The 25837-nt window shown below is 33.8% G+C and overlaps 3 protein-coding genes and 1 long non-coding RNA gene across 5 annotated transcripts; 1 reads left to right on the plus strand and 3 right to left on the minus strand.

The window, feature by feature from the left end:
• LOC105799554 (riboflavin synthase) lies at positions 1 to 2118 on the minus strand. The gene is made up of 2 exons (XM_012630187.2): positions 1059 to 2118; positions 1 to 250 (listed from the first exon to the last, which is right to left on the minus strand). Exons 1-2 carry the CDS (start codon positions 1920 to 1922, stop codon positions 245 to 247), a joined length of 870 nt encoding a protein of 289 aa, XP_012485641.1. The 5' UTR covers positions 1923 to 2118; the 3' UTR covers positions 1 to 244.
• Positions 2119 to 2572: 454 nt separating this feature from the next.
• On the minus strand, positions 2573 to 4840 carry LOC105799555 (probable L-type lectin-domain containing receptor kinase S.5). The gene has a single exon (XM_012630188.2). It carries the CDS (start codon positions 4721 to 4723, stop codon positions 2768 to 2770), a length of 1956 nt encoding a protein of 651 aa, XP_012485642.1. The 5' UTR covers positions 4724 to 4840; the 3' UTR covers positions 2573 to 2767.
• A 9604-nt stretch (positions 4841 to 14444) lies between these two features.
• Positions 14445 to 16422, minus strand: LOC105797694 (4-hydroxy-tetrahydrodipicolinate reductase 2, chloroplastic-like). Of its 2 annotated transcripts, none has more exons than XR_008188955.1 (5): positions 16254 to 16422; positions 16052 to 16126; positions 15150 to 15259; positions 14896 to 15033; positions 14445 to 14633 (listed from the first exon to the last, which is right to left on the minus strand). XR_008188955.1 is itself a non-coding variant. In XM_052621396.1 (5 exons), exons 1-5 carry the CDS (start codon positions 16326 to 16328, stop codon positions 14610 to 14612), a joined length of 339 nt encoding a protein of 112 aa, XP_052477356.1. In that variant the 5' UTR covers positions 16329 to 16422; the 3' UTR covers positions 14445 to 14609. The 2 variants fall into 2 exon arrangements, 1 of the variants encoding a protein (XP_052477356.1); XM_052621396.1 differs by having other exon boundaries at positions 14979 to 15033.
• A 3044-nt stretch (positions 16423 to 19466) lies between these two features.
• Positions 19467 to 21923, plus strand: LOC128032784 (uncharacterized). The gene is made up of 3 exons (XR_008189103.1): positions 19467 to 19587; positions 20025 to 20099; positions 21671 to 21923. It is a non-coding gene; the product is annotated as an uncharacterized LOC128032784 (long non-coding RNA).
• Positions 21924 to 25837: the final 3914 nt, after the last annotated feature.

A 25837-nucleotide genomic window follows, 5' to 3' on the forward strand; every position in this document is an offset into this window, starting at 1 on the left:
AACACAAACACAGATATCTTACTGAAAAAGAACACAGATAGGGCAATGTCTCAAAATATCAGAATTGATATAAATAAACAAAGGTGAATGGTGAAGTCTATAGCTGAAGCCCCCCAAAGTGAGCTTGGCTGATTGATTATTGAAGAAGGTTAAATGCTGTGCAAAGAGAAACCACCCTTTCCTTGAAATGAAACCATCCATCCTCTTCACTACCTTCTGGAATTAAAACTTGTTTTATTTTTCATCAATTCTGTCAAAAAAGGCAATCCATCCAACAAAGTTCAATTTTTTTTTTCAAATCGTCACACCAACAAATTTGACACAAGAATTTTAACAGTGTTAACAGCTGAGCTTAAATTTTTAAATCCAAAAAATAAAATGACTATATTTCTCAAAATAAAAGGGACTAAATTTCAAATGTACGGAGAGTACAGGGATTTGTAGCATATTTTAACCAATTTATTAAGAGAGAGGGAGTAAATGGTTATGAACTTAAACGTTACAATAAAAGTAATTTTGATATTTCCAACCAAAAAAGCCTAAGGCAACCTATATAACCCAAAATCGAGAACGGGTACTAGATTCGGGTATATGTCCAACATGAGTATGCTTCATTTCTTCTAAATAAATATATTTGAAAGATCATAACTTGAATATGTATTGAACACTAATATCAGACACAAATACTTTGAGAAATATGAAGAGGAACACATCACTGGAGAAAGATGACAAGCAGAAGAGGAAGCACTGGCAATTCACATATATGATGATGTGTTGTAAGATTTTGGCAACTGATTGAAAATGCCTGTCTAATATAGACAATCATCAGGTTTTAGAACAACTACCAAATTAGACCCCATCAGTCAGTCAAGCCATCCCCAATAATGCCTCAAGAATCAGACATTGGCTAACACATACATCATTATTCCTTGAGACACACACATTTTGCTACAACATACCAATCATTAAATCAACCTGATTCTCACTTATGCAAATTATAAGTAGCTACCGGATTCAACAACTAGTGTAAAAGCAACATAAGTGAAGCATGAACTAACCTTGTTATGAGTTTCTGGAAATCGTGAGCCTTTAATGGAATCAACAAAACCACTGCTGAGAAGCCTCTCAACATACTTGCCGAGGATATCCACCTCCAAATTCACCTTTTGCCCAATTTCCTTCAAAGGAATCACCACTTTCTGCCGAGTATAAGCTACTAGCATGAAATTAAAGCAAAGTTCCTCTTCAAACACATCCACCACTGTCAAACTAGTCCCATCTATAGCTATGAATCCTTTTGGCACTACATATTTCAATAAGTTTTTATCCGTCTTAACCTTGATCCACAATGAATCCCCTTCCACTTGTTTCCCCACTATCTCCGCTGTGCCATCCACGTGTCCTTGCACGAAATGGCCTCCCATCCGGCCTGTTGGCGGGATAGCCCGCTCCAAATTCACCAATGACCCGGGTTCCAGTTCACTCAATGAAGTTTTCCTTAGGGTTTCAGGGGCCAGCCCAACCGTGAATTCTCCCAAATGGGTGTCGAAATCCGTCACCGTTAGGCAAGTTCCATTAACCGCAATGCTGTCACCGAGGTGGACATCCTCTATAACAGTTTTGGCGTGTATTTTGAGATCGAATCCGCCGTGACCGGCCATACCCAGTTGCTTGATTTCACCCATTTCTTCGACGATACCGGTAAAGAGGGAGCGGATGGTGGGGGTACGGAAATTTTGGGTTTTTGGTCTGAGCTTGGATGGTTGAGTGAAAAGGGAAAGGGAAGAGGGTTTGAAAATGGGGTTGATTTTGAGGTGAGGTTTGGCTAAGGGAGACTTTAGGAGGTTGAAGATGCTTGGGATTTTAGATTGAGAGGTATGGGGGATTATGCAAAGCGAATGCAGAGATGTGGAGAGCACCATCCTTTCTCTTCTCTGTTTGTTTCTCGAGAAACAGGAAATAGCAAAGGTTGAAGTTCACTGTGTCTGAATTCCAATCCGGTCAAACCCTTAAGCCTCTGTTGCTGTTGGAGTCTCTTTCTTTCTTTCTTTCAATAATAAATTTTTTTTATCATGAAAAATATAAATGAGTACAATTCAAATGCGGTGATTTCCAGTAAAAGAAGTTTGGAAGGTGAACAAATTTTCGTGAAATTGCACAAATGTCTATTTTCTATAAATATTTTAATTCTCAATTCTAGATGCAATTTTCCAAATTGTGGACTGGTGATATATTTGACAAACAACTTAAAAGAAGTCAACGCCAAAACCTGGCAAGAACATCCAATCCCACATCTCGTATCAATGGTGGCAAATATTTTCAAGTAAGGAAGCTTACAAATTATGGGTCAAATTTTGGGATTAAGATGAAAAGAAATTAATTCGTAATTATAGATTCCATTGGTCGTCTACCTTTGCTAATTAGTGATTTGCTGCTCATTGGCATTATAAAATAGTCGATGGCGTAAGTTTCTTTGGTTAGGTTTTAGTGTTTGGTCAGCCATATGTCGCAGATGTTGACATTTTTAAACTATAGCAGAGCGAAGCCAAAAAAATTTATTAAGGAAATTAAATTGTAATTTTAACCATAATAATTTATATTTTTATAATTTTAATTTTACCTGAAACTATTTACAAGCACTCCAATTTACTTTTAATTCACTTTCACTTTTAAGTTGATATTCAACACATTTAAAATTCCAACAAACAAAAGAGAACTAAATCCGTAAATGGATCATTGATGGAGATTGGGCTTGACTGATATGATTTCATCTACCACTAAGATCCGTAAATGGAGTGAGTTGACTTCCTGTAAGTGAATCATCCATGTGGTTGAAGGATGGGGGCATGGCTGGCCACACAAATGAAGGTCGCTCTTGGGGTACCTGGGGTGGATCCGCTTCACCTGAAAGTACCTGCAACACAGTCCTCATTGAAGGCCTATAGTGTGGGTTGGGATGGCAGCAACCCAAGCCTATAACAAGCACACACTCCACTTCTTTTTCATCAAAGTCCCCATCCATCCTGGAATCAGCAGCGCCACTGATGCTTCCTTTCCTATAGTAATCCCATACCCGATTCACAATACTATTGTTGTAGTTGTTTAGCTCACTTTGATTCCCGGGCCTTCTCCCACAAACAACTTCCATCACAAGAACCCCAAAGGAATAAACATCGGTTTCCACCGTGGCTCGGCTTATAAGAAAGGTTTCTGGGGCCATATAACCTGGCGTGCCAGCGATCTCGATGGTCGAATGGTGCGTTTTTTCTTTCTCTTGGATGGTTCTGGCCAGTCCGAAATCTCCGAGCTTGGCGTTGAACTCGGAATCCAGCATGATGTTGCTAGATTTGATGTCACGGTGGAGCACCCTTTTTTGACAACCGTTGTGAAGGTAGTCTAGTGCTTGAGCCACCCCTTGGATTATCAATAGCCTTTGCTCCCAGTTGAGTGTGGATTCCTCCTGCAGGGTTGGTTTATCATCGCAGAAGATGAACTTATCGAGGCTTCCATGGGGCATGTATTCGTACACAAGGAGAAATTCCCGCTTTTCGTAGCACCATCCTATTAACTTGACGAGATTCTTGTGATTGAGGTGGCCGATTGTAGTGACTTCCGCAATGAATTCTTGCTTGCCTTGGTGTGATTTCTTGGACACTCTTTTGACAGCCACGTCGTTGTTTCTCCAGGTTCCCTTGTAAACAGTTCCAAATCCACCTTTCCCAAGCTTGTTCTTCGGGTTAAAATTCCCAGTCGCTTGCTTCAATTCCTTTAACCCAAACCTCCTTGGACCCAAATTGGAACGTTTAATCTCATCTTCTATGTTCCCTTGAAGTCGAGCACCCTGACCCTCCATATCTTCCTCTTTGTATACCCTCCTCAACCACAAGTACATGGCAACCCCAACTAATATACCCACACTTGCCACTGGAACCATGATCCAAACCCACCGTAGATTGCGATCTCCACCTATATCGGTACCAGAAAACGCCCAGGATTTCACACAGTTGAGCTCAGTTTCATTGCTTGTTGAACCAGAGAATCCCATGAAAACCTTCTCCGGAAGATGAGTAGAGAGATCAAGAGACTGAGAAAGCACAAGTGTCTGGTTGTCCCCAATGAAAACTGACAACTTTTGGCCGTCATAACGAAGATGCACCCTTAAATCCTCACGTCCCGAAATGTTAACACCGTAGTTGCTTAAAGAAACTTGCTTGGTTGAGTGGATGCTGTTTATGTTTAACCCAATATGGTTGCCATCCATATCTTGGTCGTCGCTCTTCCTGGTGTCAAATTCCACCGCCACCACACTGGCCTGAGAAGAACCATTTGTATTGGCATTTACCATCCCCAACCACTGTCCTTGGCTGTTGTCCGGTAGGCTGGAGTTGCCGGTTATTAAAAAGGCAACGCCTTCGCCACCAGGAGAGGTTTGGTTGCGGATATTGAGGACGAAACTTGTATTGAAAGAAGCAATGGTGGTGTGGTTGCCTTTCCAAAGCCTAAATGGTTTCTTATACAGAGCTCGTCCAGACAAATTTTGCATGGAACCTCCATTAACATCGGGAGTAACTTGGATAGCTCCAAGAACTATGTAAGAGTTCCTACTCAAGGTAAGCTGGCTTTCATCTTCTTTCTGGAAAGTTGAAAAATTGAACTGAAAACAGGTTACTTGAACAAGAAAAACAGCTGGGATTAAAAAGTAGGCTAAAAGGGTAGAGCCCATGCTAGCTGCTAGCTACTGAAATCAACACCAGGTTTCTGGTTTATATGATGAATAACATACAACTGGAGATGGAGGTATAAGTATGAAATTCGGCGGGGATGGAGGTGATTTTATAAGGGAAAAAGGGAAATGTAAAAAAATAACAATTTTGGTCAACCCCATATGAGTTGTACAATCGGAAAGTTCTTAGTATTTACTCTGAGGAAGGAGACTTGGAGTGTGAAATAAGTAATTGTTGAATAATATGTTTAGACTTTAGAGTTAGTTGTAATTTGAATATATTATTATGTTTTTCTTACAACATTCTGTTTTCCATGTTTATTTTAATTTTATTATAAGGGTGATTGGAATTTAAATTATTTTTAGAATAGATGTAATTTTTAAAAATATTTTAATATGAATTTTATGTAAGGATTTATGATGAGTTCCAAAAGTAATTTTATATTATAATTGGAAGTGTTTGGAGGGAGATAATCCTATTCATTCAAAGTCTAAACTGGAGTAAAGACTTTCCCTGGTTTTCTATAAACCAGTGCTAAAGTTTCACAACCTATATAGGCATATCGAATTTTATTTAATCATAACATAATTATCACTTATAAAAATACACCCCAATGCTTGTTCTATGTTGTTTTGTCAGCCTCTTCTTTCTCCCACACAACAATGTTGTTTTAAAATATTATATCTCATTAGCTAATCTCTACTAATTAAGGTAGAGTTGTTTGATTTAAATCTTACACATCAATTGAAGTTGCTTGTCTATTAGAAGCTTCTTCATTTAATTAAATCAATATTAAATATTTAAATATTTAATATATACCATTCAACTGATTCAATTGAAAGCTACTTATTCAACGCATATTAAAATTTAAAATTTAGTAAAAGAAATCAAGTTTATTTTATTTTATTAAAAGGATAAACTATCAAAATAGTTACTTTTATTTATCTTAGGTTATATTTTAGTCACTTATATTTGAAAAGTTACGTCTTAGTAACTTACGTTAACATGTTATAACATTTTAGTCACTAAGTCATTAATTGTCGTGGCACATTAAATCATCATTTCAAAAAAAAAGATTAAATTATACAATTGGTTTCCATTTTTTCATTTTAAGCAATTTAATTTTTTTATTTTATGTTCTTTAACTTTCCTTTTTTTCATTCTCTTTTGCTTCTCCCCTTGTTTTCCTCCTTTCTCCATCTCTTTTAACATAGTTTTTCCATATTTTTCATTTGTTAAAACTTTCTTTATGTTTATAAAATATGATGAGATATATTAACAGATTTCGGGACAAGAAGGGGAAGCGCCACCCTCAATGGAGGTGGCACCACCGAAGAGAATAAGCCTAAGACCCTGGGTCTTGGTGGCAGCGACAGTGGTAAAGGTGTGGCCACATTTGGGACTAGGTGCATCTTTATCGATGTCCTAAAAAGTCTCCAAAGTCCAATAAGTAGGGGTCGAGATTGCCACGATTTCAAGCCTATCCCTACCCCACCCCACCCCACCCCTCACTTGCAATGCAAACAATATCACACCGTCAATCCTCAGATCTAGTACTATAAACACTCACAAAGAATCAATAATCCAAACATCAGAGCTCCATAATGGGCCCAGATTTCTTGCTTAGGACCTTCATTCTCATCCTTTTTTTCTTCTTTTAAGAAATTAATCAATCAATTGTTCTTGTAAAAAAGAAACCAAAAGATCGAAATTTCATCCTTGGATACCCTATTTTCTTTCTTTAATTTTAATTTTTGAGAACTTAAAATTGAGATGCAATTTAAGTGTGGAAGTAATTATATGTTTTTTTTCTCTAATAAGTAGATGATGGTGGCTGGCTTTGTACAAAAAAGGTGTTGTGTTATGAAATTGAAATCTCTTTGCCCGTGCCACATGAAAGAAAAATGGAAAATAAAGAAAAAATTTAAAAAATTAAAAATTTTATAAAATATGGGGACCAATTGCATTGGTGGGCATGGAGCCAAGAAGAGCCTCTGACTGGTTTTAGCGTGTTGTTTCTAGAGGGATTTCAGCCGCAGGAGGCTCAGTGGCGTAGATTGGAGAGTTTGTCGAATTAGCGGACTCTACTGGCAGAGTTGAAATCGTAAGTAGGGCAGGAACAAATGGAGTGTTGGCTCTCGAGGAAGCAAACCCTTTCTTAAGTATGCGTTGAGCCAGCTGTGGGCGATCACTGTCTTTTGTATGTTGGGTGCTTCCCTCCACCTTTGGCCTCTTTTGATCTTTCTTACCAGTCGTTATTCTTGGTGGGGAAACGGTAGCACCTTCATTCCCGCGAACCTCGTCTAGTAAAGCTAAGACATCCATGTTGACTGCTAGAACGAGCGTAGAGGTATAAGAACTGGACATAGACCTTGCAACATAAACATGAGAATTAACCTGATTGGAAGGAGTGGAAGACGTACCATGAAAAATAATGTTCCACTAGAGTGAATGCAGTCCACAATAATCATAGAAAAAGAAGGGAGGCTCCCTCATCCTCTCTATTAGAATTCGTGCCAAATATTTATTAGAGTTTTTGGGTTAGGCTACTTTAGTAGAAGGGACATTCTGAGAAACCGCCCATAATAGAATTTCATTAGCTTGGCCGCCATTGGGACTTAGACTTTGCAGACAGTATTGGAAGACATGTTTGACAATGACAATTTCTCCCAATTCTAGAACACGCCCTACCCTTAAATGTTTGAATTGTTTCCAAGCAACCCCTGAGTCAACAAGCTGACTTTGTACGTAGATGTTTTCTCGGGGTAGGGACCAGTAGGTGGGAAAGCCAAACCAAGTTTTGAGCTTACTGGTGACCCTTACAAACTTGTATTTTCTAATATGCAGGTTTGAGGTCTAATTCTGGATTATGGGCATAAAACCCTAGAGTGTACTGAAGTGGGCATTTCCAATCGAGATATCCTGTCTTTTTACCTTTAACTGGTAAATCTTTTGGAATACACCAAGTATTGGCAACTCACGATGCATACATAAGTTTATGAAAAAGGCCATCAGTGTCTACTAGGATAGGGCAGAGAGTTGCCCCGGTGTAATACCATACTCATTGAGCACCAAGCAGAAAAAGAGGTGTAGAGACAGGTGGAAGCGAACTTCGAACAAGAAAAAGGGAATGATAAACCCCATGGTATTTTCACTTAGGTGACACTCTCCTTACACTATTTGAAAGTCGAAGGCATAGTTCTATCAAAAGATGCCTCGGGCCCTAGGTATCGAACCAGCTTTTCATCGATGGTGCTACATTCATATATAGGAGCAGCCACACATTGGGTATTATCATGACCAATCTTAACTACATCTCTAGGGCTGTCATTTCTGTTACTCTAGCCACGACCACCACGGCCTCTTTCGCGTGTAGTTGTTTGAACCATTTTGAATAAATGAAAAAGAAAGAGAAATGGGAAATTACCTCTAAAGAAAATGTAAACTGAAGAAAAAAAGAAGCAAGAAGCTTTGACAGAAGTCAAATGGATTGATTTGACTCTCTCCATGACTGGTCAATAGTGAGGTTAACCTTTGCCAGATTTTCTTTTACATACCCTAGATTTGGTAAAGACATGAGGGGGACCGAACGTATGTTTATAGGAGGGGAACATTTTAGATAGTTTTTCTTCTTACTTAATGTTTAGGTTCTTCTTTTTAACCTCAATATTTTCTTCTTCGTTAAGATCAAACTAAGATCTAGTTTAATCAGTAGATGATTCAACATTCTGGTAAGTCTTATAACTTTGTACGTTACAATTATGGAAGAGATGGGTGTTACAAGAAAGCCTTGTATGGAGGTCGCATGTAGTTGAAATATTAGCAACATGTCTGTGATAGGGATTCTAATGGGAATCTTATAATATTTTAAATAGTTGCTGATGTTGGATTTGGGCGAACGTTTGAAACAGAAACTCCAGGCCGAGGTTAAGGTAAGTCTTTGAATTCGTCTCCTTCATGTAATAATATCATGATCCTTTGTATGATCATCGTATACTTAGATAAGCATGTCTTCCTGAGGAACCATAGTATGTATTCTTGCTCGTATGATTATCTGTGAAGTATCTATACGTATGTGTTGACATGTATGTTATGTTGCAGGGTAATGACAATGTATAGAAAGTGTATGGGAATTTATGTGATAAGAAATAAGGTTTGACTGACAGTATGAATGAACTCCGTGCAGATATGTTTATTCTATCATTTGAGTGATGCATGATTAATCTGCCATGAATTATACTAGTATTTAAATCATTTTTACATATAACTTTAGCTTATTTAATAGTTAAATCAAAGTATCTTAGTATATATTTAGGTTTTCATGCTTAAAGTAGTAATTTATACTTTCTAGTAGTTTTTATTACATTTTATATATCTAAATAAGGTTACATGATCTTGTAGGTCCAGTCAGGAGCTAAAGACGCTTATTTGGGCCAAAACTGATGCCTATGTTATGACATTAAGATAAAAGCCAAAAACAAGTTTTAGAACGAAATTTCCCTCGATGTCATGACACGACTCTCCTATGTCGTGACATACCCCTTTTGGTTGGTTGCAACATTGCAGGCCTGTGTTGCAACTAAGCCCCTGCGTATCCCAAAAACTCTTGTACATTTTATTATGTTTTTGAGAAAAATTAAGAGTGTTTGTCCTAGTCGAACTCTAAGTACTTCAAGAATATTTTAGGCACTTTAATATTTCGAGTTTAACTTATATAAAGGCCATTGTAATAAGTTTAAACATAATCTTAGGGAGATAGAAAATATATTTAGTTTCATTCTTATTTTTTACTTAGTGTATTTTTATGTTCTTGTAATCAGAAGATCTTATTTCGAAGTGAGATTCTCGTAAGTGGAGATTGTTCTAGAGCCATGCTTTTATCGATAAATCTATGAGCATCTCTTTTCATTTATTCTATTCTTTATATCTCTTTCTTTAACATTATTTAATTGAATGTTTGTGTAAAGATTAGAATCAATTTATACTTTATACATATCTCATATGGTTTCAACTGTTCTAATCTTATTAATTGATTGAAGGATAGAGTTTCTTGATGGATTAGCTGTTTAGGAGAGGAAAAACTTAAACCCTAAGCTTAACGACCCTAGGAAGTTATTTAGGTGGGAATTAACCCAAAATTGATATGGCCTATCCGTGAACACTTTAACCCCGAACCGGTCTAGATTGTGATGTCGGAAGATAAGTAGTTCTTGTCGACTCATTATTCTAGTGGACATATTGAAAGATCTTGCTAGGGTATCGACTGATTGATTGATTAGAACCCTACATAAATAATTAATTAGGTAAAACAATTAGATCTAGGTTAAAAGGAACTCGCGTAGTCAAAACAAGGAATAGGAAAAGTCGATACATGAATCTAGGAGTAGACTTCAGTTTAGTTAAATTTATTTAGTTTATTATTATTATCTTGCTTCTTGATTGACACTATTAATTCGTGACTCGAGTAGATTAGTAATTATTTTTAGTAATTGGCTTAATAGCAGTTTTCCCCAAACCACAATCCTTTGGGTACGATCCTCGGAATACTTACCAAGTGTTTCATTGTAAACGCACTATATTACAACCTGACTCGTATACTTGCGGACACCTCCTCAAATCCATATATTTAGTTGTAGTATTCATACTCTAGATGTTAGTATGTCTGAAGGTGGTTAATGACAATGTATGCTGGAGATAAGGGGGTTTCGAGTGGAGTGTCAAAAAAAATATGTGATACGATAATAAACTCCACGTTGGTACTTTGATGATGTTCGTTAGGATAGTAAACACGATGGCTGATATGACGTAATGTAGCCCGTCGGGACAGTAAACATGAAGGCCAGTGTGACAATTATGTGGAAAGACCATGGCCATGAGATATTCTGGAAATAACAGATGAGCTACATTTTTCTTATAGGGTTGCTGCATGTCCCTAGGGTGATGATGGGCAAACCTCAGGTAGTGTTGAGTTTAGGCAAATTCATATTGCCAAACACAATAGATTACTTAGGAAGCCTTTGTGGCTAATCTTGTGAAAAGTTTTTGTGGCTAATCTTGTGGAAAAGCCTTTGTGGCTTGTTATTTAGAAAATCTGTAGAGTGAATTCTGTAATGATCAAGTGGTGAGATGTTAATCTGCCTTGTGTGAGATCTGGGTATGCCTATGAGGCATTTTCTGATAAAATTCCCGATAGAGTAACCATTTGATGAATCCGCCTTAGTGATCTGCTATGACAGGGAACCTTATGTATTGGAATATGGGGTAGTATAAGTGCTTGTCAAACTTGGAATTTCTTAGGTCCTATATTGAAGTTATCTTGGATTTTATTGCTTGAATTAAAACGTTGTATTCTTTTAAGTAAGTATGTCTGTCTGGATTGATTTGAAGATACGATGTAACTAGTGTTCTAATAATCGTTGGGTCTTGTAAAAGAATCTGTCAAGAGTAGTATCCGCTGAGTATCATTCTGAGAAGCGTATCTAACTACAAATTGTAAAGAAATTGTGTAATGGAATTTGAAATATGATGTGAAGTTTAAGACCCGCCAGTTGGGTAAGATGAGTATAAGATGATTAAGTGCAGAGATTGACGTATGGTAATCTGCCAATCAAGAACCAGATCGAAAGTATCTGCCAAGGTCTGAGAGGGAATCCAAACCCTTGAGTCGAGAAATTCTACAATATCGTTGAAAGGTAATATTGAATGAGACCCACTAAGTTCTTTTAAACTTATATGCGTCTTTTGGTATGCAGGTTTGAGAACTGAACCAGTGCGTTAAGAGGGACGAAGTCAGGGATGTGCCATGGTGGTAGACTGAGGGCAATATTATGCATATAGAGGGACATTTATAGAACATGTTTTTCAAATGAAAAATAGTAATACACGTTACGAATATGTTTGTTTTATCAAACATTTATAAAGTTTTATTCTAGTTTTGTGACAAACAATAAATATATTATTCAAACCTATTATCTTAAAAGGATTTTAAATAAATAAGAGGTACATTCAATAAGGTTTTTCAGAGATTGAAAAATTTAGTTAAGTATGTAAGTATTGTGACATCTTATATTGAGATCCGTAAATGGGGTCGGAAATAATGTGTTACATACTTAATCTGAACTACTGAAAAGAAAAAGAAATTTAAATTAAATTATGAATAAAAAACTTAGATTGAATGTTTTTTTCTTTTATCACTGAAAAAATAGATTTAAAAAAGTATATATATACATATATACAGTTGAATATTCAAACATTTGTTTCCTTCCTTTTGCCTTCCTATCAAAACAGCGTTGAAAAGGAATTGTTTTGGTGACTACATCTTCAAAGCTTAAATTTAGATGAATCATAAAAGAATTTCTTTTTCTTTTTTGGGGTAAAAATCTTGATTCTATTAATTAGGATTAAACTGAAATTTAAATTATTTAATACTAAAAATAAATAATATGAGGATGTATATATTTTTGAAATCCAGTTATAACTTTATCCTCAACCATCCATCATTTGACTAGTTAATGTCCAAAATAAAAAAAGTTAGGAATGATTGGGTTGCATGTGTTGCTATTTCACCAAGAACAAGTCAAAGGGTATCTCATCATCTTTATTAAAAACATCAAGTTGGTAACCTAGTCTATTTAAATATTTATGTTTGTTAATGCCTTGGTTTCATTCCCAAAACATAATATTCCAAATTTTTATCATATAATTCATTGACTTATTAATTTAATAAAATTAATGGGATTTACCAAATTTATCTTAAAAATCATAAATTCTATAGGAAACTTAAATTACTGTATTTTAAGGGTAAACTATAAAAATAGTCACTTTTGTTTGTCTCAGACTCTATTTTAGTCACTTATGTTTGAAATGTTACGTTTTAGTCACTTACGTTATTTTTTTATACTGAATTAGTCACTTTGCCGTTAAGCTCAATTACTTCCCTAATGACAATTCTATATGGCAGTCCAAATGAGTTTTAAATACCAACTTGGATAAGAATAGTTTTTTCAGTTAAAAAGGAAAAGAAAACTAAAAAAAAGGAGACGAACAATTTTTCTTTTCCAGTTCAAGTTGTAATTAATTTAAAATTTTCAATTAATTAAAAACATATTCTCGTCCCAGTTGGACATCCAAATTAGCATTTAAAACTTATTTGGACTGCCACATAGGATTGTCGTTAGGGAAATAATGGAGCTTAACGGCAGAGTGACCACTTCGTAACAAAATAATAACATAAGTGACTAAAACGTAACATTTCAAACATAAATGATTAAAATGTAGTCTTAGTGAAAAAAATTGACTATTTTTAAATGTTAATTATAAGGATTAGAAGCGGGCATGTGTGAGCGAATCTAAAATCTATTACATGTACGACCATGGGTAAGGGCGAGCTTGAACTAAAGAAATGAAAATTTTACACTGAAATAGTTTATAATTGATATAGTAAAAGGAGTGAAACCGTGGACAAATTACCAAAAAAAGCCCTATTTTTTTAAAATTTACCGAAATGAGCCCGGTATTTTATTATTTACCGGAATGAGCCATTTTTCCCGAAATCGCGTCCACGTCAGCGCGATGTCAGGGGACGTGTCAGAACATCACGTCCACGTCAGCGCGCTTTGCTTACGTGGACACAAATTGCGCCTACGAGGACGCGATTTGCTGACGTGGATGAACAGTTTATGTTTTTTAGCTTGGAAAACTTTGAAAGGCCATAACTTTTGGCTCGGTTGTCCGATTGAGACGATTTTTTTTTATTTCGAATAACTTTTTGAGATGTACGCTCTGACAAACAGCCGAAGGCGGCTTGCCACAGTTTTCGTCGAAAAAGATCATTTTTTGCCCCTAAATTTCAATTTTTTCGGTTTAAAATTGAATTTTGAAACATTCAAATAATTATTTTCCTTATTTATTTGAACTAAACACCGAATTTTTTTTATAGAATTGTTGTATTATTTTTTCTGATTTGACACGTGTATGGAATAGGTCCGATAAATCGTTAGAACGTAAGTAATATAATTAAGATAATAACAGTATTTTTATAATATATCAGTTAATTAGTTTAGCTTAATTGATTAAGATGCTTGCTCTTTTCCCTTAGTACCTTGGTTTAAATATTGTTGGTAACAATTTTAAATCTTTTTCGTACTTGTTGCTATTGATGTAATATTGATGAGTTAATTGATTAAAAAAATAAATACAAGTACAAAAAGATTCAAAATTTATTTTTTCAAAATACCAAAAAAGCCCTATATTTTTAAAATTTATCGAAATAGGCCCGGTATTTTATTTTTTTGATCGTTGGATACTGTTCACACGCGGGCCGAAATCGCATCCACGTCAACGCGAGATGTTGATGTGGAAGGAAATCGCGTCCTTGAGAGCGCGATTTCCTTCCACATCAGCATCTCGCGCTGATGTGGACGCGATTTTCCGAAAAAGGACCATTCTAGTAAATAATTAAAAAATATACCCATTTTGATAATTTAAAAAAAAAAATTTATTGGTAAATTACCCTGTACCGAACGAAAGAAGTCTATCCAGATTAGGTGAGCTCAGACTCTTTGACTTTTTCTAATTACATCCATTTGGAACAGCAGAAAAGTCATCATATCCCAACACATTATGTTTTTTAACCTTCAACTAAAACCGCTGTTCCAAGTCTCCCGCGCCCAAGCCTGTTTTATGGAGGGCAGGGCCAATAGTAACTATTCCTACCCACTGTTCAATATAATGATATATATATATATATTGCATTTCTTACACTAACTATGCAAAGAACAACAAAATTGCCTTGTGTCTCATAACCCTACATATCTTGGGCTGCCAAATAATACACTCCAACAACAATAACATCTTTTATCGCAATACGTCCATCGTATTATATATTCACTTCTCTGCCTTCGACTTAACCTGCACTTGAACATTATCCACTATCAAACAGTGATATGAATATAAATCTCGCCAAGACATTTGTTATAATCAACATATGATCCTTAAATGCTATTTTCCTTACCCTTAATCACTATTTTCAATATAATCGGATATTATTAACTTAACCAAACTGCATGCATGCTTAATTTCTCTGAAATTTAAATATAGAGACACTAGTGCCATAAACTTTAAGTTCACAGAGTCGAAGACAGTTAATAACTACAAGCATATAAAATCCCACCTTTTATTGCCTGAGCATGTTGCAGTAACAGTAAAAACACTCGAATAGATTCAAACTGGCAAGAGAAATATAAATAACTGCACCTTCTTAGCAACGAAAAGTTCCCTCCGCGTATATCGATCTGCCGCAAACATTATGCTGAAACTCAAACGACACTCAGCAGAAGAATTTTCAATCGGAGATTAATGAAAGGTCATTTGATGTTTACATGTTGAACAAGATGTAGGGTACAGGTGAAAAAGTTAAGTCATTACGTTTGATCAGGTGATGTTAGATGATACAAATGACAAGCATGGCCCGACAAATGCTCTTCTACTACTCCCATCATCTCAATCTGCTGCTTGGGATCCCGGATCATTTGTATCTGGAAAAAAGAAAGGAACAAGTTAGAAGTCCAAAATTTTGAAAGAACCATATAATAAAGGGAATTTATAATGACAATAAAATCAGTGGGTTGCGGTTGGCAGATGTATATCATCATATGTCATTCCTAAGGGTCAATATCTTCCAACATTCTCCTACCCCCCCCCCTCCCCGACCCCTAATCAATAAGAAAAAAGAACTCGATATCTCTTTCAATCACAATTAAGAATAAGTGAGAACCACACGCCTGATTCATGTCAAATGACACCCCAATTTCTGAAAGCAAGAAATAATAGCCTTAGCAATACCAGACGTGTCCAATTTGCCTGCTAAATGGGACTCCATCACCTAATCAAGATCTTTGAAGATTAGCAATATGCAACCAATAGGACAAAATACTAAGGATGGTGCCTAAGAAAACTTAGTAGAAATAATATTTAAGAAAAAGAAGGCATTCCAAAGGACTATCATATCCAAAGACCAAGACAAGAAACCGTAAACACAAGCCCAAGAAAACTTGTTACAAACAAACTCCCTATTGTATGTAAACACTAATGGATAAATCCATCCACAAATGTAAAATCCAAAATATGACACATATGTTTTGTTGTTGCTGCTCCAAGTCGTGATATTTCTTCAGAATGTATCAAACCGGCTTCTTGATATTGCTTCAAACAGTTGTATTTTGCAGCCTCAATTGTTTATAACACTATTGGTTATGCCTAATCAACCTAATTTGACATATTTTTCTTTCAAGCACTTTCAAAACAAAGAACCTTATTGAAAGGAGTACCTGTAGGTTATATCCAGAGAAGGCTCCAGGAAACTGCTCAGCCATGATCTCCATGGCTGCAAGAAATGCAACAACCTACAAAACCATCAATATTAAGCAACCAAAAAAAGGAAATCTATATTTCCAACTATTAAAATAGTATTTCAACTGATTAAGGGTTAGATGATCTGTTTCCCCATTGTGGCGAGATCACAGCATAAACCTTTGACTCTTCAACAGTCCTATAGAGTCGATCCCTGTCTCCAACAGTGGTGCCCTGTTGGAACATTGGCAGCATGCAAAAGAAGAGAACAATACAAAGAACAAAGGAGGAAGAAACAAAGAACAATTTACTTGCTCACAAACGTGCAGCAAGGAAGCAATCTGCTTTACACAAGTGATATGCTTACTCATTCAATATGAAAACAATACATTTATAGTCAAAATACATCACCAAATACTACCTACTACCACTAAGTAGCCTAGTAACTTGATAAACATAGCTTGTACACATAAACAAGCCACCTAAACTAGTCATTCAACACCTAATGTATCAAGTTGTCATCAACTTGTTCATTTTCAACTAGTTTGATTACAATGAAACTAAAGAGAAAACCTTGCTGTTACAGCAAGCATAAGTGCTGCAGCATGTTTACAAGCTGCATGCACTTCAACCAAAAATATCACAGCAGCATGGTTGGCCAATTTTCAACATGCCCATAACAAAAGGTACTCCAACTTTGCCATAGAGCTCAGCATTATCTGTATTTATCAAACACCCCAATCCTATAAACAGTTTAAAAAGGTAATTGATTGAGAGATCAAATCATAAAATCAGACTTGAATTGCATGCATAAATTTATTTAACAAGTTGTAAATCTTTTAATGATAAGCTGAGAAGAAAGTAATTCAATCATAGTATGGAATATCACCACAGTATCACTTCAGATTTTGGAGACATTATTCCACACGCTATCGAAATGTTTCTCACTCAAGTTCGTTTTAGTTTCTTTATTCATCAAATATGAAATATGATGTAGTTTAGTATGCATGTTCCTGAATAGGTTACCATTAACTGTGGCAGGGACGGTGTAGTCTACCACGATCAGGTTTGGATACTCCTGAAAGACAAGCAAGGATGCTTTCTCTTTCAGAAGGACCATGCACAAGAATCTTTTTCCTGCACAGTTCAACAGTTTGTCCAGGCTACTCCTCCGCACCAAAAGACACAGGAACAATGTGAAGGCCAGCAGAATCTACTGCTTGGATAACAGACTTCCCTATTTTTCTGGTACAACCATTTACCTGCAGCAGGAAAAGGAACAGCAAGCCATGGGGTGAATATTGTTTTAGAAAATATACAAAATATTCAATAACCAAGTTAATGGTACAATTTTCGAAGATATTTATTTGTAATATTAACGTTTGATGCATATTAAAATAGGGCTTTTACTACAACCCATAAGCTTAGAGTAAGTTTTTTTCCATTAAGCAAGTAGCAAGTTATTATAAAATATCTCATGTTGCGGTAATATATTTTGTAAAATAAATTACAATATGTCTTTTCAGATTACGAAGTTTTGACTAAATTTTTTGTAATGGCCAAATATTTTGTCTTGTTACAAAATAAATTACTTTATTACAAAATAAAAATCTTACAATTAAATTTTACACAATTTCTTATGTATTTTGTAACTAGTGTTAATACAATTAGCATTCATAATTGTAATATTTATTGTAATTACAATATATATTATTTTATTTACTTACAAATTATCTTACAATGTATATCATCCTATGGTTTTAGGTTTATTACAAAAACCATTACTTCATTACAATATTTACTACAACATTTTATGCATTAATATATTGCGTAACACCATTACAATATATTACCTGATTAAATAATTTCTTACATAGTACATAATTTGTTTTTGTAATCAAACAGTTTCTACTGAGAAGATTTGAAAAGTGGGGCGAGGCTATCATGTTTGTGATCGCTTTGGTCAATGGTGTGTCTAATTTTCTTAGGGTTTGATATAGTGCTTCAAAATGACATATTTATGTGTTTTATTTTGATAAATTTTTGTGCACGGTGCTATTAATTTTATTGTTTATCGTTTAATTTCTATGTAGGTGCAATGTAAGTTCAAAATATGGAGAACAGATAAAAATATGAACTCACATGAAAATTTTGGGCATGAAAGACTCAAAATATTTTTTAGAATTATTTTATTTTTATTTAAATATCATTTGTAAGGATAGCTATTAGGAGTTTAATTAAGCTTGAGTTTTATCTCTTATATTTTATATAGATAAATATTTAATTTTATATTTTAAGAAATTATGAAGGAGTAGAACACTAGGAATTAATTTCCAGTTTAATTAAAAATTGAGTTTGGAAAGAGGGCGGAACCTCCTTGTTTTGTCTTCGATTTTGAAAAAAAGAATAGGGTTCAACATTGAGGGGAACCTAGTCTCTTTCCCCTTCGTCGTTCTTTAATATCTCAAGGCAAAATTCATAATATGTGCCCTCCTCAAGGTTTTATCATATCTTGCACCAATATTCTTAAACTCCAAAGTGTTCACCATTAAGGATTTCTCAGGTCAGTTTGTTCTTCAATGTGTTGCCTATTTCTTATAGTCTCATCTATTGCGACCTTTAAGCGCAATTTGTAGTGGAATGGCCTATATATCATTGTGATATAGGCATTCCACTGTTGATTCCCTCCACAAGTTGGATCTTAAGGGAGGAGTAGCAAACAACTCTTAAGTGTAACAGCCCAATTTTCAGTAGTGTCAGAATAGTGATTTGAGATCACTAAATCTGATGAAAATATTAGAAAAATTTATTAATTAATAATTATAAGTTCAGCGTGATTTTAGAAATATTTTTGAATTAACGAATTTTGTGATTTAAAAAAAATTATTCGGAAAATTGGGTCAAAAACGAGGTATCGAGACCTCGATATTATAAACTGAGCCGTAAATATTTTTATAAATAATTACGGAGTGTCATTAGGGTAGTATTAAAGTTTCGTTAAGAAATTTTAATGTTCCGATGGTTAATTGATTAAAAAGGACTAAATTGCAACAAAGGTAAAAGTTTAATTATAGATTAAAGAAAAGTTAAAAGGACTAAATAGGTAAATATGCCAAGTCCCATAAATGAGGCGGCATATGCATGATAAAATCTGAGATTTTTTTTAAGTATATTATTATTTTATTGTAAATTATATTATATTATTATATTATATTATAAATTATATTATATTATTATATTTTAAATAAACAAAATTGTTGACAAATGTATGGGGTATATGATGACATGTGGACAAATAAAATACATATATTAATAATTATTACACATTTACTTATTATTTAAGTAAATAATTTTATATTTTATTTTATTGTTATTATATTAAACTAATGAAATAAAAGATAGAAAAGAGAATAGAAACAGAATAGCATGGACGAAACAGAGAAGGAAAGAAGGAAAGAAAGAAAAGAAAGAAAGAAAAGAGAAAATTGAGGTTTTGAGGTTCTAAGCTCATTTGGTAAGTCAATTTAATCCATTTTCTCTTAGTTTTGATGTTTTTGGAATCCTAGAGATAAATACTACTTGATCTATGTTGATATTTTGAAAGTTAGTAGATTATTAGATGATGTTCATGTTGAATAAATTGAAGTGTTAGGGGGTTAAATTGATTGAATTTCAAGTTAGAAGTTAGTAAATGATTTAATTGTAAAATAAAGTGTAAGTTTTGAAAAGTAGGGACTAAATTGAAAGAATCCCGAAATTAGGGATTTATGGTGAAATTGAAGAGCTAAATTGAGTTTGTAGTAAGAATTAAGAGAGAATATGGAGTTAGAATGGGAAAATAAAATTAATATTGATAAGGGATTAAATTAGAATTTGGGTAAAGTTTAGGTACAAAAGGAAATATTTTAATAAAATTGTGTATTAATGATTTTTAATTGTTTAATTACGTAGCTAATGTCGTGCAAGAGTTATTATCCGAGAAAGGAAAGGAGAAGGTGGACAAGGATTGACTCGAGAGAAATTTCGGTTAGTATTATCATAATTCAAATCTAATTATTATTAATTATTGTGTTTTAATTAGAATGTATGGTAAATAAATAAAGTAAGAAATTTGGTATGATAATATTTCTTTGAATGGAGTAGATTTCTAGTGAATATAATTATTGAGATTAAGTACTGATATTGAACTGAATGAAATTAGATTGAATTGTGATTATATGTGAGTAATTGAGATGAATATTGAATTAAGAAAGTGAAATTGAAATGTGATTATTGAATAGAAATTGAAATGGTTTGAATTGAATCATTGAATTGAACTGGAATATTGAAATTGGTGATTGATATGGATTTTATTGGAATTGAATTGAGAAAGTGGAAATTGATATGTGAGACTGATACTGAACTGAATTAGGGAATACTGGATATTGTTTTGAGTACCGAGTGAATTATGAAAATACTGAATATTGTTATGTATAATGCATTGAATTATAAAATTACTGAAGTAATAAATTACTATAATACTGTGAAAATGATTGAAATAAGGAATTTATAATTGATACTGAACTAAGACGAAAATTGTACTGAAAAGTGAATTAAATACCCTATTAACTAGTCGGGCTAGTCGGATATAGTTGGCATGCCATAGGATATGGAAAAGTACGGGGTATTTGCCGGCTTACTGATCAGGCACGTATGTGCCGACTACTGTTACTGTTACCGTTACTGTTACAGATTCAGCACTTTGTGTGTTGAATACTGTTACTGTTACTGATTCGATACTTTGTGTGTCGAATACTGTTACTGTTACTGTTACCGTTACCGATTCGGCACTTTGTGTGTCGAACACTGTTACCGTTACTGATTAATGTTACTGGTGTGTTTGGTTGGAATCCGTGTATCCGCCAAAGTCCGAGTCAAGTTAATAGGGGTAAATGGATAATTTTGATAATATAAATTTTATTGAATGATCTTGAATATGAATCAAAATGAGATATTAAATTGACATATGGAAATAAAATGTATGAACTAGCGGTTCAAGAAATAGATAATGATATAGTTCATGAAATGGTTTTGATAGTATGAGATGATGTAAAATTATAAGTAAAGAAAAGCAAATTGAAATAGCTATTGTTGAGAAATGAGAAGTGAAAATAAAATGACTTGAAATAGTGAAATAATATGAAATTTTAATACAAGTTATTAAAACTTATTTATGGATTTAATGTACAAATTGAGTGTTAAAAGATCATAAGTGTAAATTGATTATAAATGAACGAATCGAATTGAAAGATAGCTATTATTATCATTGTTATTGTTGAAACAAGTTGGTTTAATGTATTAAATGTTTATTGAAAGATTAATGGTATAAATTGTATTAAGAAATAGTGTATGAGTTAATTTGAATACAATTTTATACAAGATTTGAATTATTGCTTATTGTTATTAATGATCTACTTGATTTAAAGTATGAGATAATTAATGAATAATTGTAGATACAAATTTAATGTATATAAATTATCGATTAATGTTATAAATTTGAATTAGGGTAATACCACTGAGTATTCCCATGCTCAGCGTACGGTTGTTTCCGTGCGCAGGTTAGTAGAAAGCCAGTGTCGCTCCAGCATCCAAAGTAATCCCGACTTCAGAGAAACTTTAGTGATGTACCTTTCTTTTGATAACGTGGCATGTACCTAAGTAATATATATACCTAAGTAATGTTTATACCTAAGTGATGTATAGGAATTAGTCAATTTGAATGTTTGTATCTATGATTTTGCTAAACGAAGATGTGTGAGTATGTGATAATGTTTGGCTTTTAAAATGGTTAAGTATGAATATGTTTGGTAATATGTATGTTTAGATGATAAATCCTGTATGGAAATCATGAAAGAGTAAAAATTTGCAAAGAAACAGATTTCAAGAAGCTACAGTGATGTAACTTTGAAAAATCACCTAGGATAGTATAAAATGAATTAGAGGGTGAATGATATATGGAATTAAAGCTTGTTGAGTCTGTTTTCATGGAAAAATAACGGTTTAACAAAAGGAGTTTTATATTTTAAGATATGTGAATTTTCGTGACACAGGGTCAGAACAGTTTTTGGTGTCCCCTGTTTTGAGTTTAGAAAATCATTAAAAATTATACAAAAATATTTATGAGTTTTATTTTACATTCTTAGATTCCTTATTGAGTCTATTTTCTGTAGAAATAAGTGAGAACATCATATGAAAATCATATAGTGAGAAAATTTATTTTTAGTGGCAAGAGGTCAGGACAGTCAAGTAGTGAAACAGGGGAAAATTTAACTAATAAACTGTACTAATTGGCTAAATCAAAAATTCTAAAAATTTTATAGTAGAAAGATATATGAGTCTAGTTTCAGGGAAAATTTGCGGAATTAAATTTCGAGTTCCGTAACTCAAGTTATAATTAATTTAGTAACTGCTGCACGATTGGACAGATTTGCAGTAAATAGTGAAATTAAATTTCAAACAAGTTTTTATACTCCGAATTAGTAAGATAAGTTAAGTAACGCCTCGTGCTCGACTCCGACAACGGTCTCGGGTAAGGGGTGTTACATTAAGCCTCATTTAGGACCTCAGTTTGCAAGGCCTTCAACGGAGTGTAATGGTGAAAAGGGGTCGAGGGAACTCTTTACAAGTGCTTTGGGCAGTAATAATAACGACACCCTATTGTAGCTTCATCTAATCTCCACTAGGCAAACTGTCTATTTGAACTTTTTGTTAAGCCTAACTGTGGGATTGCCTCTAAGGATGTTGTTGAGTTTAAAGTCAAAACCAAGGATCAAAAACAACTAAAATTTGTGTTGAAAGATGAAAAACAGAAGCAAGAATCGGATGTTGAAGGAGAAAAGAAGTTTGACTTATCTCATTACTTCATTAAGCAAAAATAACATGTACATATATGGTTCTATTACATTGAAAGAAAAAATAAACCTTGCTTGTGCAAGTAACTAACCTGTAACATCAGCTTAATGATAACCTAAAACCTACTAAAAACTGCTAAGTACATGGCTAACCTTAGCTAATCAAAAAGTTACAATCAAATCAAACATATGTCACATGTTACAAAAGTCAAATGACTGAAATACACTATGGGTATGTAACACCCCTTACCCGTATCCAACGCCGGAACAGGGTTTGAGGCATTACCAGAACACTTACACATGTAAACCTATTAAACCGAGTTACAAAATTTCATTCAAATTTAAAACTTTCAAAATTATTAACATGCTTTTATAACTCTTCACATTATATATATATAATGCAACATTTTCTGCTAACCACACTATCAAATAATGGATTTACTCAATCGAGCTCAATATCAGATGTCAACTTATAATCCAACATTTAACTTCAATTGCACTTTCAGATACTTTTTAAATTAAGGATCGTATTACGGACTTGAGTACATCGTCTGCCCGGTGTCACAATTTGCTTGAATTTTTTTTTTCACAATGCTATAACTCAGTATGGTGTTCTTTATTGAAACACCATACTTACTTTTCACATTTTGCCATGGATCCACCATGGACTTATCCAATCAATTCATCACCGATTGCCGTACATATGTACTCAATCCTGCGTGTCCATTAATTTGAACAAACAATCTCATTTTATTCTTATTTTTACCATAATTATAATTCAACAACATTATACTAATTGATACATTATACCATTCCCACATTAACGATTAATCATAAAAGTTCAGCCATATGAACTTACTTTTCATTAACTTTCCACACTCATTTTCTATGAACATCACACAAGATATAAACAAATCATTCAACCATAGTCGCGAGCTAGTGTATTTAAACATAACTCTTTTTGGGGCTAATCACATAACAAACCATATCAATGCATAACTTATAAATTTAACGTGGCATGGTCTATGTAACTACTTGGCCAAAGCCTAAGCATGTATACCAAATATGTTCACCAAATATACATATAACATAAGCATTATAAGTAGGGATAAGCACAACATTTATTCATGTATCGAGCTTACCAACATGTTTTAATTCATAAACTCATGGTCTTACTCCCTGCCAAATCATGTACCGAATAATTTAGCTTTCTTAACACATTTATTTGCTTTTACTATTGCTCACATAAGATTTATAGAGCATAGAGCCTTGTATATAACACCGGCATAAAGCCTGCTAGGCACCAAGCCCGATACATTTCACCGGCACAAAGCCTGCTAGACATAAAGTCTGATATAATTCACCGGCACAAAGCCTGCTAGGCATAAAGCCTGAACTTACAAAATCAGTCTTTCACATAATTCACATCTAATTTAAATCATTCTCGAAATATAATCAAATCACAATATTACATTCGGCACTAGCTTATATAACTTCAAATAATTAATTTCATACATTTTATTGTCCTCCTCCTCCTCTCCATTCCACATCCTTTACGTATAAAACATGCTTAAATAGTATTATACATAATTTCACTATTCACTTATATTAAAATTTAAAGCTCTCTATTTGAATCAGAGTCACTAAATCATATTCATCCGGAGCTACAGAGCTCCAAATTAAGTTCCGTAAATTTTCCCTGAAACTAGACTCATATAACTTCTTACCATAAAATTTCCAGAATTTTTGGTTTAGCCAATTAGTACAGTTTATTCATTCAATTTACCCCTGTTTTGCTGTCCAACAGTTCTGACACTTCTTCACAACGAATCAATTTTCTCCTCATAAAAAATTCATATGATGTTCTCGTTTATTTCACTTGAAAATAGACGTATTAAGGATTTCAAACATATAAATTATACTCCATAATTATTTTTGTACAATGTTTACTGATTTTTCAAAGTTGGAATAGGGGATTCTGAAACTCATTCTGACCGTGTTTCACCAAAATTCAAATATCTCATAATTCACACTTCTTTTGCTTACTCTATTTCTTTTATAGAAAAATAGACTCATTAATCTTTAATTTCATATCTCACCCAGACTTTAATTCAATTTCTACTATTTTTCGTGATTTTTCAAAGTTATACTAGTGCTGCTGCCCACAACTGTTTTAAGGTCAGTTTCACTCATTCAATAATTATTTGTGTTCACTTTCATTTATATACATTTACACCAAAGCATATTATATCTTGGCACATAACAATCAAGTGATCATAGACACACCTTACTTGTAATATTAGGGATGTTCGGGATATCTCGTACACCTGGTAGGACGCCAATGCCATATCCCAGATATGGTCTTACATGGGATCACATATCGGTGCCGATGCCGTAATGAAGTTGCACAATTAGTGCTAACCAAATTACTCTCGGTATCGCACACTTAGTGCCCGTTATTCAACATCATTATTATAATTCCGCACACTTAGTGCCTATTATTCAACATCATCATTTTAATTTTACACACTTAGTGCCATTCATATAGCCGTAGCTATTCCATACTCGCACACTTAGTGCTAAATATTGATAAATCACATTCATGTCTATTTCTACTTTCCGAACTAAAATACATTCAGCTATATATATATTTATCATATTTCCATTTCAGCATATATAACTAACATTTATTCAGAAATTTTAATATCTAATTGCTTATAAACTTACTTCGGATGTCGTCGACTAATTGATCGGCTACTCAACTACTTTCGATTTTCCCCGATCTAAATCCCATTTCTTGTTTTCTTGATCTTAACATATTCAAATAAATCTCATTTTAACATATTTTCATTCAATTTAGTCTAATAAAGCATA

This window comes from Gossypium raimondii, chromosome 9 (genome assembly GCF_025698545.1).
Source record: "Gossypium raimondii isolate GPD5lz chromosome 9, ASM2569854v1, whole genome shotgun sequence".
Classification (NCBI taxonomy): domain Eukaryota; kingdom Viridiplantae; phylum Streptophyta; class Magnoliopsida; order Malvales; family Malvaceae; genus Gossypium; species Gossypium raimondii.

What these genes read in the sequence shown, in the direction of transcription:
- LOC105799554 (XM_012630187.2), bottom strand. Translation starts at nt 1,922, where the DNA reads ATGGTGCTCTCCACATCTCTGCATTCGCTTTGCATAATCCCCCATACC.
- LOC105799555 (XM_012630188.2), bottom strand. Translation starts at nt 4,723, where the DNA reads ATGGGCTCTACCCTTTTAGCCTACTTTTTAATCCCAGCTGTTTTTCTT.
- LOC105797694 (XM_052621396.1), bottom strand. Translation starts at nt 16,328, where the DNA reads ATGCTGCCAATGTTCCAACAGGGCACCACTGTTGGAGACAGGGATCGA. An exon ending in GGACTGTTGAAGAGTCAAAG is followed by an intron (nt 16,127 to 16,253) that starts GTTTATGCTGTG and finishes ATGGTTTTGTAG; the next exon opens with GTTGTTGCATTTCTTGCAGC. An exon ending in AACTTTTCGTTGCTAAGAAG is followed by an intron (nt 14,634 to 14,978) that starts GTGCAGTTATTT and finishes GTTCAAGTGCAG; the next exon opens with GTTAAGTCGAAGGCAGAGAA.